This window comes from Symphalangus syndactylus, chromosome 18 (genome assembly GCF_028878055.3).
Source record: "Symphalangus syndactylus isolate Jambi chromosome 18, NHGRI_mSymSyn1-v2.1_pri, whole genome shotgun sequence".
Taxonomy (NCBI): Eukaryota; Metazoa; Chordata; class Mammalia; order Primates; family Hylobatidae; genus Symphalangus; species Symphalangus syndactylus.
The window spans coordinates 46,669,416-46,683,268 of record NC_072440.2 but is presented as its reverse complement, the minus strand read 5'-3'; the positions used below and the strand labels follow the sequence as shown (position 1 = coordinate 46,683,268).

The 13,853-nt window shown below is 37.0% G+C and overlaps 1 protein-coding gene across 1 annotated transcript; it reads right to left on the bottom strand.

Moving 5' to 3' along the window:
* Window positions 1-2,298: 2,298 nt before the first annotated feature.
* Window positions 2,299-13,539, bottom strand: MOCS2 (molybdenum cofactor synthesis 2). The gene is made up of 7 exons (XM_055252113.2): window positions 13,412-13,539; window positions 12,866-12,987; window positions 11,421-11,565; window positions 6,426-6,553; window positions 5,688-5,838; window positions 4,657-4,780; window positions 2,299-2,901 (listed from the first exon to the last, which is right to left on the bottom strand). The coding sequence occupies exons 3-7, from the start codon at window positions 11,516-11,518 to the stop codon at window positions 2,836-2,838; spliced, it is 567 nt and encodes a 188-aa protein (XP_055108088.1). The 5' UTR covers window positions 11,519-11,565; window positions 12,866-12,987; window positions 13,412-13,539; the 3' UTR covers window positions 2,299-2,835.
* Window positions 13,540-13,853: the final 314 nt, after the last annotated feature.

Genomic DNA, 13,853 nt, shown 5'->3' with positions numbered 1-13,853 from the left:
TGCTGTTAAAGACCTGTATTAAAGCAATCATTTATGTCCCATAGAGTTAACTGGAAAATAATTTTATACTTACTTTTTAAAAAGTACTTCTTATTTATTCTACATCACTTGTTAAAAACTACAAATTGCGTTTTCAAAAACTCCTTCCTCATCCTATCATAATCTTTTAATATTTTTAAGGTGTCAAAGATTGGACATCATCTTACACAAAATCAGGGCCTAATTTTCATTTAGGAACCACTACAGCCTGACTTTAAAGAAAATGGCTACTAAACTGAACTTTTGGTTCTATGCAAAATTAAATCTAAGACTCAAGTTGCTAAAAGCAACTTTACTATAACTTTTACTATGGCTCTGGCTCTACCGCCCTCTGCTGGATGATCCACCTAACTACATCACACAAATCATTCTTAAGAGAGATCTTTACCGTACCAGGTGCTCAGTAACTGTGTAAGATGTCTAAATCACTTATTTCTCAAAAAAGGCTGAAAATATATTGTGACTCTATACATCATATCCAAAGGACAAAAATGTCCACAAAATAAGTCACTCATTGAATATCTGCTGTTACTTTCATTCAAAGATGATAAAAATCAATTTCATTTTACCACCTGTTCAAAAATACTTGAAACATGAATAATTTGAATTTCCTATTTCTTAAGTGAACTTACCTAGCAATCATGCAAAGTCACGGCTTTAAAGTGACCATGAAACACTGCAGGCAATCTGATTAAAGGCTAATTTTTTTTTTAGATTACTTTTCTAGTTATTTGAAGCTAAGTTACAGAGATAGAAAAGCTACATATCAGAGTGATAGTAGCCCCTTAATATCTGAACCACCAATTAACTCTGCCACTCCTAAGTAGGCAAGGGTCAGTAAAGATCCTATCTAAGTCAAGTGCAATGCACTAAAATCTTTCAAGGTCATTCAATCCCAGTTCTGGCATGCCCCGGGTTAACTCCTTAACCTCTCTATTGGAGACTTTAAAAGCTAACAGTCTCAGTTCCAAACTTAGAATAAAGCCTACTTAATGAAGGCATGATTCTTTTAAAACATAAAGAATGTTCTATGTTCTTTAAAAACATCATTACCCTCAATAAGGAACTTCTAAAGAAATATCTAAGTAGGAAAGTCTTGAAATCCACATATACCTATCAACATTGCATATGACATAATAAACCTCCATTTAACAACCTATGTCCAAAATCCTAGAAATGTCTAGTGACCCAGTAACCCCATGATAATGTGCTTTCAGATATAATGCAACAACCAACACTCACCCCTTCTCTCCAATGGGGACAGGCTGAAGCTCGATGGCAAGCAGAGTGACACTGAACTGTGAAGGTAAGGCTGAGACCAAACAGGCAACCCGAACACGGCACAGGAAGTAGGCGGAGGGTTTGTCTGCCCTTCCAGTATCCTTCTGGCCCAATCTCTCCAAACGAACTAATGAACAAGCATCAACTGATGTAACCAAGTGATTCCTAAAGTCAGTGTGGCTGTCCTGTGGGTCCCAGCCACAGATAAGATGCAGAGTGTTCCCCAAGGTATTTTAGGCTGGCAGAAAAAGATCACTGGGTGGGTGCCTGGCACAAAACAGGCATTCAATAAATATTTGTTGAATACATGGGTTCCTTAGGTAAAAGATGTTTTCACTACATATAACAAATAGGATTACTAGGTTTCTTATTTGTCCCAGACATAAGAAAAAAATCCTTCAATCTAAGTGTCTGAAAGTATGGCTTTTGTTCTTAATATGCATAATGCAAATTTTGTGATGATGCCAACTGCCCAAATTTTGCCGGTATTTTATTATTTTATGAGCTATGTGTTTACTTGAAATTTGCTGACAGTAGATCGTAAATATTCTCACCACACAAAAGAGGGGACTATGTGAGCTGAGGAATATGTTAATTAGTTGGATTATGGTAATCACCTCACAATGTATATGTGTATCAAAAATCACATTGTATACTTTAAATATATACAATTTTTGTCAAGTATACCTAAATAAAGCTGGAAAAAAAATTTTTAAGAACTATATGGGACTTATATATACAAGTCTATCAAAATACTATAAAGCTTAACCAATTAAAAATTGGGGCATTGTTTACCTAAACATTTCAACACAAACCACCTTGTTGCTAGTTAGCTTTATGACAATTTTGTGCTGATTTGTATATTGATACAAAATTAACAACTAATAAAAAAAAGTTTCCTGGTAAGATTATAGATTCTGAAATCCCAGAAATTTCCATAATGAGAACTATTTTCGGCAATTTAAAGAAAAAATACTCTTTTTAAACTTTTGAAATCATGGGTTTTAGTTTATTATTTTTAATATATTTCTGAAAATATATAATATCAAGACTGATAATGATTTAATACTTTCCAGTTCTGCCAACATTCCTGTCATGCATCCTTAATAACAATGCTCTCCCTGAACCGGGACAGGAGTGGGGGTGAGGTGGGGTTGGTGGGGGAGTATGTTTCTGAGCTAGTTAAAGTCACTGAGGAGGGCCAGTACCTCAATGTGTGTTGAGTTACAATTAGAAATTAGCCATGGAAGTACATGTCTACCACAGATACCTTTCCTCACATTTAAATTATTCCATTTCTTCCTACAGTCCTCCTTCTATCTTTAGTTCCATTTTAAATAACCCTTCATCCTACATCCTACATCTTGCTTCCTTTTTCTCCCTTTTGTCCCGCTAGTATAACATAAGAGATTGTGCTTCAGTAAACTACCCTGATGTGGAGAGAAAAAAATCAAAATGTGATCAATAATAATAGTTTAACAAAGTTAAGATTGCATGCTCTAAAAACATAAGAGATTAATTGCTGGAGGCCCAAAAGCACTCTTTGTTTCCTTTCCAAGATGATGACTCTTCGTATATTTCCTAAAAAACAAAATCATAACTGGTATTAAAAATAGACCATTCTAATATATGAATATAAAATATATTTGAATAAATCAGACAAATGAATAGCACATCTATTTCAATGGCTCCTCTTTTAACAATCATGACGAGAGACATCATGGGCAAGGTTACATAGGGGAAGATAGAAAGTCTTTAGTTTTAAACATTTTTTTCTTTCCAAACATACCTACTACTTCAACATTTCTAAATATGTTTTTCCAAAGGCAAATATCTTCATTAGCTGTTGAATTAAGTGATCACCTCTCAGAAGTTCTTAAACAAGTTTGAGCTGCCCTCTGGTATGAGCTGTTCTTTGACATATGCACTCTACCTACCTGCCACCCTTCCCTATATCACAGATGATCTCAAAGCACAGGCCGAGACTAGAACCAGACTAGAAGTTAGATAGTTTGTGGAAAGGAGGGGTAAGGAGAACATATCACTTTCTCCTCTCACTCTCTAGTCACATTCCATTTCTGCAGGGAGAGGAATTCAAATTCAACTGTCCTCTGAACTCCTGCACTTCCTCGGACTCTCTATGGACAAACAAAAGCAAAATACGAAGCCCAGCTAGTCCTCAAAGCATGAAAACAAGAATATGCCCCAACTCCTGCTCATTATCTGTATCTCTGGGGTTGTTCCCATCTACTTTCTGTCCACTGACTGTGCACCCTTTCCTCCCTGGTAAAGAAAGCTATCCCTGCCTCCCAGGCTTGCAGCTGATCTTAGAATGCTCTTCCTACCTCTCCCTCTCTGGGGGCCTGCCTCCTGTTCTATCAAAATTGTGTCAGCCTTGTTCATAGCAAGGGAACAATATATCTGAGCTTCACTAAGTTTCCTTTCACATATTCTATCCTCTAATCCTTACGTATTCTCTTATAACAATGGGCTTCAATTTTATTCTGAAAACATGGTCACCATATTTCCCAGGCCCTGGTTATGAGTTCAACTTGCTTATTTCTACCACTGACTGAGGCAGGTCCCCTGGGAAGGAGGGGAGAAGTGCCCTTTAAAAGCCTTGGCTCTCTGCTCTGGTCTTTTGATCTACTGAGCTGTTCATTAATTCCTCAGCTCTCTGTCAACCACAACGCTGTAGGCAATTGTAGACCATTCTAGACATTGAATGTGCAACCATAGAACAATCCCACTGTTAATGTTACTACACCAGGGGAGAAACTAGGGAGTTGGGCATTTTCATCCCATCAGAATGCTCTATTTAACCAGAGAATTACTTGCCCTTATTGACAGAAAACATGCCAGAAGTTCCTATTTCTGTTTTTAAATTCACTCACTGCATTTTCTCAGAGGGAGCAGTATGTCACCTTTTTTTTTTCTTCCCTAAAAAAGACCTCTAGGAAAAGCCTCTTTCACTTTAAAGAATTTCTATTTTAGCCATTACCTAAATAGCTAATGCATTATTCTCACTCTCCAACAGAAAGACCCTCTAATTCAAGGGAATTATAATCTAAGGGAAATAACCTCATATATGAACCCCTCCAACAGTCCAGACTAGGAATTCTCACTGTTACCACTCATTGAGGCTTACTGTGTGCCATGCATTCTTTGGGGCACATATTTTTCATGCTTAACAAATCTTGGAAAGAAGATATTTCACAGATAAAGAAAACAAGATACTATAGTCAGTAAAAAGTCCATAAATATAGGGGGGTTTATCTAAAAATTCCTGAGAAAAATCAGGTCCACATGGTAAAATGTGTTATTTTCTTAACTTACCTTTTTCCATATGGGCACCTTGGCTTTTAAAGTATCAATGGCATAGCTCACAGCTTCAAGAGATGCAGCTCTGTGGGCTGAGGACACAGCAATGATTATGCTTGCTTCTGACACTGGAACCAAGCTTTAACAAGATGAAGAGAAAAAAATCACCATCATCTCTGAATCTACGTGTTAAAGAATCTGCTAGACAGATGAAAAAAATTCCAGGTATGCAGTTTTAGAATTATATTGTAGTTCTATTTTACGTAAACATACAGTTAGAAAAGAGTAATTAATTGCAGTAGCATTCAGCAGAGGCAGCAGATAAGGCTGCTGCTACAGCTAATTTGTTAGAAAAGGGTAATTAATTGCAGTAGCATTCAGCAGAGGCAGCAGATGAGGCTGATGCTACAGCTAATTTGTTAGAATCTATCCACTAAACCCTCCTGATGGGCACCAAGGAAAATCGGAAAATCCTTTCATTGATACAGCACACATCTGACTCAACAAGGCACAGTGCCAAGTAATGCCTAGAAATACAAAGTTATGTCCTAAGGAGTATAATACAAAATTTTAAATCATACATATCAAGTAATAGGAGTGACAATATTAACCATTAATAAAACCACTGGTTATTAATAACAAACGAGTAACTAGCAGAGTATGATAGATATAGTCTCAATTACTGGCTTCTTTTTAAAGCCAAGAACTCTTCTCTTTTTCGGGGTACAAAAAGGCCAACCACTTTAATGACTTTCAGAGGCATTTATATCAAATAAGAATCTGTCACAGATTGTCATAGGGCCTGTAAGTCTTGGCACAGGTGCACTTTGTTACAGCAACAGAGGCAACAAGAGCTCTCCCAATATCAAAACCCACTAGGCAGGCACTAAAGGTACTAACAGCCATCCCTATTGTCCTCCAAAAATAATACATGAATATTCCTCTCATGGTAATATAGAATTCCTAAGAAAGATTCAAGAATCAGAGTTAGTACAAAGATGGAAAACAATTATACTTAACCTTTAAAGTGATAAAGGAAATCATACCCAAGTCTATGGAACACTGCTATGTGTTTGACCGGCCATTTCTGCCTAATGTCACTACAAATCTTTCTGACTTCATTTTCCGCCATGGGTAGATACGCTTCATATTCTAAGCTAATGACTTTTTTCCCTTCAAAGTTATTTCTTGTAGTCCCTTTAAAAATTAAAAAAAAAAGAAAGAAAAAGAAAACAATTAAAATAAGGTTTTTCCCTACAAAAGAAATAGCACGTTAATAAAAAAGGAATATTTTTAATAGTAAACAAGCAGCATACCAATTCTTCTAAAACTACTTTGAAATCTTCTAAAAACAAAATTTGATTAGGAAAATAAAACAGATCATCACAAAGATGACAAGGAAATAAAACAGCACTGATTAAGCAAGCTTATTAAGAACACTCACCTGGCAAACCAGGCAAAATTATTCTTCTAACAGATACTTAAAAGGAAAATATTTATGTTCCCAGGACTATCAAGTACATTTTTACCTTCAATTTTGGAAAATCTAGAATTCTCTCTCCTAACAATGACTTTTATCCTACTTTTCAAAATGCCTTGTAATTTAATATAGGTTAATTTGAAGGTTACTAAAACAAAACAAGAACTAAAAAAAAAGTCTACCCACCATCATCGGTAATCTTGGTTTAAAGTTCAGTATTTCAAACTCTTCCGTTAACACTGAACATGGAAAGCACATGCTAATTTCTATTGTCTTGTACAGTGCAATGAAAATTACAACTCACCTACAAATAGGGATATTGCACCACAGAGCGGAGACATCACCAACTGTGAGACTTCATCTACTGAAAGTTTCTCGGCAGTAAAGTTTATAACATCTTTAGATTTCTCTTCAACTTCATCCATATCTTTCCTAGAAATAATACGTTAACAAATCTTAACAAAAGTCCTAGGGGTAAAACACTCAACAACTTATAGGCTCTTTCAATTTATATTTTTTTCTACATTATGTCGATGTAAAAGAAGAGGCTGTGGCCAAAATATAAAGAGTTTACATGAGCCAAATCAAGGACAGTGGCCCAGGATACTTCCAAGATACCTCGGGGAGTTCCCTTGGGGAGCACTCCCTCAGCCTTTGTTGCAAGCAGGTTTGTAAAGGCAAAGGGAACAAAAAGTGGGCTGATACAATGTACAAAGTTTCACCAAGAATTCTCATTGGCATACAGAGATAATGTTGATCACTGATTGGCTGTACACTGTTGAACTATAGCGTGGGAACAAGTTAGAGTGTCCAGCATATGGATTTTATGGTTTCTCAGCTTCAGCTAGTCTGCAGCCCTCATAATAGGTGGCTTCAAGGGACCAGTGGCTCACACCTGTAATCCCACCACCTTGGGAGGCCGAGGCGGGTGGATCATTTGGGGTCAGGAGTTTGAGACCAGCCTGGCCAACATGGTGAAACCCCGTCTCTACTAAAAATACAAAAATTAGCCGGGTGGTAGTGGCACACATCTATAATCCCAACTACTTGGGAGGCTGAGGCAGGAGAATCGCTTGAGCTTGGGAGGTGGAGGTTGCAGTAAGCTGAGATTCATCGCGTCACTGCACTCCAGTCTGGGTGATAGAGTGATACCCTATCTCAAAAAAAAAAAAAAAAAGAAAGAAAAAAGGAAAAAAAGGTAATGATGCAGCTTAAGGGGGGGTGACATGACTGCCATTTCATTCTAGTGCCTTTCTGTGCCTCTTAATGTTTTATCTGACGGGCTCACATTCCTCAGATAAAAAGTTTCTTTTCTTTTTTTTCCCACCATTAAATGTGTTAGGAGGCATGATTTGATCTGAATGATAAAAATAAGCAAGTGTAAAAATTAGCAAAACTCAATTATATGTACAAATATTCATAATGAATCAGGCATGACATAAAAAGTAATCCATTATTAACATGATCACTAAAATACAATCTATCTCAATGCCAATATATTCCAAATTCTGTAACTGCTATTCATATCTCCCATCAAGATACAGTGGAGGTATCGCCACTTTCACCTACATGCCCTTCCCCTCTCACCACTATGGTACCAAGCACCTCACCTAAAGCTGCCTTTTTCTTTATCCAGCAAAAAAGGGAGAACAGAAGTGACAGTGATTCTACTGGAACTGGGTTCCCTTCACAAACTGGCAAAACCCCAGGTAAGTAACTGAGGAAATAAGGGAATGAACTGCACACTTATTTACTAGGTATTTTGCAAAGCCCTTTGCCATGCATTTCTCATTTAATTCCTCAAACATTACACATACTTACTAAGGACCAGAGACTAGGGCCAGGCACTAGATATCAACCAGGGAGAAAGAAGCTCACGCTCCTTTCCTAAGGGTGCTTACATTCAAATAAGAGAAACAAAGCACTACAGGAGAAACTCAGAATTACAAATAGGGATAACTTATGGACGTAAACAGGCTTCAGAGACAGAACCTGGGGTCTGGGGGAGATTTCTCTCAAGAGGCTGTATGAAAAGTTGCAACCTGAAAGATAAGGAGGAAGTCTTCTAAAGAAACCAGGGCACAGGCCCCCAGGCAGAGAGAGGGAGTGGCCAATGCCAAGCCACTGGGACAAGAAAGGGTGTGATGTGCTCCAGAACCTAGAATGAACGGAGAGAACTGGGCAGGCTGAGGCTGGACAGGTAGGTAGAATCTTGCAGGCAATGAGGAATATAATTATTAATCCTGTAAGGTTTCATCTGAATTGAAAGACGAGAGAAAGAAGGCTCAGAGAAGTTAAGGAACTCACTCAAGGTGCTGAAATTCCAACCAAGGAGTCTTAGTTAAGCCAATGTTCTTTTTCCTATCTCCTTTCCACCACGGAAACAGCACAATTCTTTATATACCACTGGATTCCAGGATTTTTCATCTGCTACACAAGCCACCTAAGTGTCTTCCACCTCTTTTTCTTGCAATAAAATATAGGTAATACAAATATGGTCTATGAGCTTCAAACCATACTGAGTTCCCACAACTTCTGATTTTACAAGACTACTAAAACCTAGCTGGCAGGTTTTAAAAATGCATTAATACCAGTCCTGCGAAACACATTCAAGCAACACACAACGCTCTTGAGTAATCTTCGTAACCTTTTCAAAGAACAGTTGTAATTACCACAAATACCCCTTTAATGGCAGCCTATAGTTTTCTGAATAAATTCCAAATTCCAAAAAAAACTGCATTTTTAGAACCTCCTGAAATCATGGTGGTGATATGGTGACCACAGTTTTTAAACAGCATTGAGATACATATCTGACAAGAGATTCTTCTATTATTTCCAGATAGTAGGCCTGAGAAAGAAGCCTAGTGTTGACATGAGAGGCAATCTGTTTTACAGATTGATTCTTCATTTCTTGTGGCATTGACCTCTAGGAGGATGGGGAAAAAAATGGGTGAAAAGAGATAAAAAGGCATCCTTGACTTGTTCCTTTCTTTAATGGAACCAAGTTTTTGCCATTAAGTATGATATTTACTCCTGATTTTGAATAAAAATCCTATCAAATTAAGAAAGTCTTCTTTCATTCCTAACTTACCAAGAGTTTTTATTCAGGGATGACTGTTAATTTCTACTGTTTGTTCTTCAGTTGACAATAAATTAAGCCTCATTCTGTCTGTACTTATAAGAAGCCTGAACTCTCCACACTATACTGAACAAGGTTCTTGTATATTATCCTACCTGAATATGGACTAAGTTGTTTAGAAAGATGACAAGGTAGCATGGGTCAAAGAGCTACCTGCAACACAGCCATAACAATAAAGCTATTCCTTTAGTCCTGGGCAATGGTTAGCTTTCTTTTCAGGCATTATTAGCTGTGCAATTTTTCTACATTTTCCATGGCCAGGAGAGCTATTATCTAGTATTAGCAAGTGTGGTTGGAAAAAAGTACACAGACAGTCCAATAATATGAGTTCAAATGTTGTCTTTTAAAAACCTCTTGAATCCTCAGCAAAAAGAACAAAGCTGGAGGCATTACGCTACCCAACTTCAAACTATACCACAGGGCTACAGTAATCAAAACAGCATGGGACTGGTACAAAACAGGATGCACAGACAAATGAAACAGAACCCAGAACCCAGAAATAAAGCTTCACACCTACAACTATCTGATCTTCAACAAACTTACAAAAACAAGCAATGGGGAAAGGATACCTTATTCAATAAATGGTGCTGGGATAACTGGCTAGCCATGTGCAGAAGACTGAAACTGGACCCTTTCCTTATACCATATACAAATATTAACTCAAAATGGATTAAAGACTTAAATGTAAAACCAAAAACTAGAAAAACCCTGGAAGACAATCTAGACAACACCATTCTGGACATAAGAACAAGCAAAGATTTAATGACAAAGAAGACTCAAAAAGCAATTGCAGCAAAACCAAAAATTAACAAATGGGATCTAATTAAACTAAAGAATTTCTGCACAGCAAAGGAAGCTATCAACAGAGTGACTGGACAACCTACAGAATGGGAGAAAAATTTTGCAAACTATGCATCTGACAAAGGTCTAACATCAGCATCCCTAAGGAATTTTTTTAAATTTATGAGAAAAAACAACCCCATTAAAAGTGGACAAAGGACATGAACAGGAACTTTTCAAAAGAAGACATACATGTGGCCGACAATCATATGAAAAGAAAGCTCAGCATCACTGATCATTAGAGAAATGCAAATCAAAACCACAATGAGATACCACCATCTCACACCAGTCAGAAGAGCTATTATTAAAATAACAGATGCTGACAAGGATGTGAAGAAAAAGGAATGCTTATACACTGCTGCAGAGAGTGTAAATTAGTTCAATCATTGTGGAAGACAGTGTGGCCTAGAGAATGTGAAATACCATTCAACCCAGCAATCCCATTACTGAGTATATACCCAGAGAAATATAATCGTTCTGTCATAAAGACACATGCACACGTATGTTCGCTGCAGCACTATTCACAATAGCAAAGACATGGAATCAACCTAAATGCCCATCAGTGGTAGACTGGATAAAGAAAATGTGGTACATATACACCATGGAATACTATGCAGCCATAAGAAAGAATGAGATCAAGTCCTTTGCAGGGACATGGATGGAGCTGGAGGCCATTATCCTTAGCCAACTAATGTGGGAACAGAAAACCAAATACCAAATGTTCTCACTTATAAGTGGGAGAGAAATATTGAGTACACGTGGACACAAAGAAGGGAACCACAGACATTGGAGCCTACTTGAGGGTGGAGGGTGGGAGGAGGGAGAGGATCGAAAAAATAACTGATGGGCACTAGACTTAATACCTGGGTGACAAAACAATTTGTACAAGAAACTGCCATGATACAAGTTCCCCTGAACTTAAAAGTTAAATAAATTCTTTTTAAGTTGGCTCTTTCACTTATTAGCTATGTGATTAGCTATGTGATCAAAGGCAAGTTTTTTAAGTCCTCTGAATTTGTTTTTCTACCTGCAAAATATGGATATTAATATGTCACTGTGCCTGACACATAAGATCTCAATAAACTATGCTAAATGAAACATACGAAACTGATATGTTTATTGTAATTAAACTGCTTACAATAGACTTGATGCAGAAATGGTGGTATTCATAAACCTGTTGGCACCAATGAAGAGTTGCTGCATCAATAAAGATTTGGTACAGACTGACAAAGAATATACATTAACAGCAAACCACATACACTTTATCATCTGTATGATCCTTCCCCACACGACTGATTAAGAAAAACAAATCTCACATACCTAGATGGCTCAAAAGCACTATCCTCCGCTAATGGGGGGGATAACGGCAATTTCGTCTCCAGGTTGAAGCAGGAGGAGCTGATCTCCAAGCTCGACATATTCTTGACGAACAGCAAGTATTATCTGATTTCTAACATCAGCCAATCTAAAGGGGAAAAAATATGACTCAAAGTATCAACGCTATGATAGACCTCAAATCGCTTCAGCTGCAATTAGAGATATTACATAGATATAATTATATAAAGCATCACCTGCAAAATTACCAATTAAATTTACACATAGTATATGGAAAAAGGACATATCCACTGAAGAACATACTTATACATCACAAAGATACGTTAAACTGCTGTCAACTCTTTATTGGATGTTGTATGCCTTGGGGAATTAAACAACAAAAAAATGCACAAAAAACCCACCAGACTGGAGGCAACACTCAAACCAGGTCAAAAGAAAAGTTTCCAATCAGTACATGGCCTTTCCAGGGTCCTTCTATCCATGTGTTCAAGCACAAGTATAGCTGCCCACAAACTATGCCTGTACACATTATCCTACTCGAATACGGATTAAGTTGCTTAGAAAGATGAAAAGATAGCATAGGTCATAAAGCCACCTGCAACACAGCTTTATTAGCGTTCCTTTATACCTGAACAATGGTAAGCTTTCTTTTCAAGCACAGTGAAAATGTATACAAGACCAGCTGTCACCTTCCAGGTAAAGCAGAATGGGAGACCCCACTGTGTTTCATTGATTATCAGGCCACTGTAAGAGCAACTTAAAAGATATGAAATCATGAAGTAGTTTGCTTTTAAACACTTATTGCGGAGTATCTTTTACACAGAACTAGGACTTCCAGGTTAAACATCTATACAAGCTTAAGTGACACCATTAACATTCCTGAATCACCCTCAAATAAGTCACTTTTATATTTTGTTCCAAAAAGAACTTGAAGTGGGAATGACAGAAGTAAAATTATACGTTTTGCAAGAACCAGAAAAAAAAATTAAATATTACAAAAACTGAAATTCAGCAGCATCTAGGATTTGTTGTAACTCATTTTTCTTTTAATCTTAGAAATTTCTATGTTGAGCTCTCTAAAGAGGGGCAGAACAAAATGTTTAAAGCACACATTTTTAACAGAATTTGTAACAATTTCATTTAATGTTATAAAACTGCAGAAGTGACATGTGCAGTGTTTTGTAAATTATCAAAGAGAATATAATCATGTCCCTCTGGGATTCACTGTGTTTTGGGGTAAAATATCTTTAATCTTTCTTAAAATACGGTGCACATTTAGAGTTTTTCAGGTGTTCCAAAAAAATACAACTAACGATTCTTTTTGACATTAAGCACGGAAATCGAAATTAACCTTATTTTTACTTTTATCATTTATGTATTTTGAAAATATTTAAATGTTACTCATATGCATTCTACAAATTTTTAACTACCCAGGATGTCGAGTTTCTATCTCCTTCCACAGCTGCAATGCTTTTATTTCTTGCGGCACAGAAATGGTCTCTGAACGAACTCCTGTTATTTCAGCACTCTTTGCAAAATACAATACTTCAACCTGAAAGTAAAGAAAATGCTTTTAATAACAACTCATACTCGTTTTCTGTCAATGTTGAGCAGTTTTCTCATTTTCCAAATGTATTGCTTTAATCAAACACAAATTTTATAAAGAAAATTAAATAACCCATAAAAAATTTCAGTATACCTACAAGTTCAAATTCTGAAAACTTGTTGTTTTAAATACAATTCAGACTAATTTCTGGATGCCTTTTAGTTTTACAAGCTTAAGTGTGCCATCATTAAAATCCTAAGTATTTATCTTCTGGGAAAACACGTTAAGCCTGCCTTAATTGACATAAAAGTATAGCACCTTTTATAAATACGTAAGCAAAGAACAAATGTCTGAGTCAAGAGATGAGTTACACAAATAAAATAAATGAACAAATAAGCAAAAAACCTGTTTCTCACGGTTGTCAAATCACCTTAGATTCCGGTATGCATAACATTGTCCCCAGACGCTAAGGATTAAGTTATGCATCATAGTAAATCTGACATTTACAGAAGCAAGTAGGTTTGAAACACAGGACAGACTGGAATTTGCTAGAACAAACTTGTGCCAGCAGCCTGGTATGTAAGGGATCCGACGAAGTAAAATAGGCACCTGTCACTCCATGCAAACGACTCTTTACGAAATAATTACAGGTTTGCAAATGATCAAGGGTGTGGAAATCCACAGATGAAGCACAGTTCTTCATAAGAATTCTCCATGAGGTGCGTTTCTTTTCAGATTAAAATTTTAGGTTCAACAAAATGAATAATCTGGGAAAGAGGTGGCCACAAAAGGTGGAGGCGCCTTCAGAACGAGCCCGTCCTTGCTGCCGTGAGCGGACAGGAGTTCTCGGAGGGGACCCGACTTCTGCTGGG

Coding starts and splice junctions, on each gene's coding strand:
- MOCS2 (XM_055252113.2), bottom strand. CDS start 11,518: ATGTCGAGCTTGGAGATCAGCTCCTCCTGCTTCAACCTGGAGACGAAA. Junction 6,554..11,420: donor AGTGCTTTTGAGCCATCTAG/GTATGTGAGATT, acceptor TATTATTTCTAG/GAAAGATATGGATGAAGTTG. Junction 5,839..6,425: donor TGCAATATCCCTATTTGTAG/GTGAGTTGTAAT, acceptor TAATTTTTAAAG/GGACTACAAGAAATAACTTT.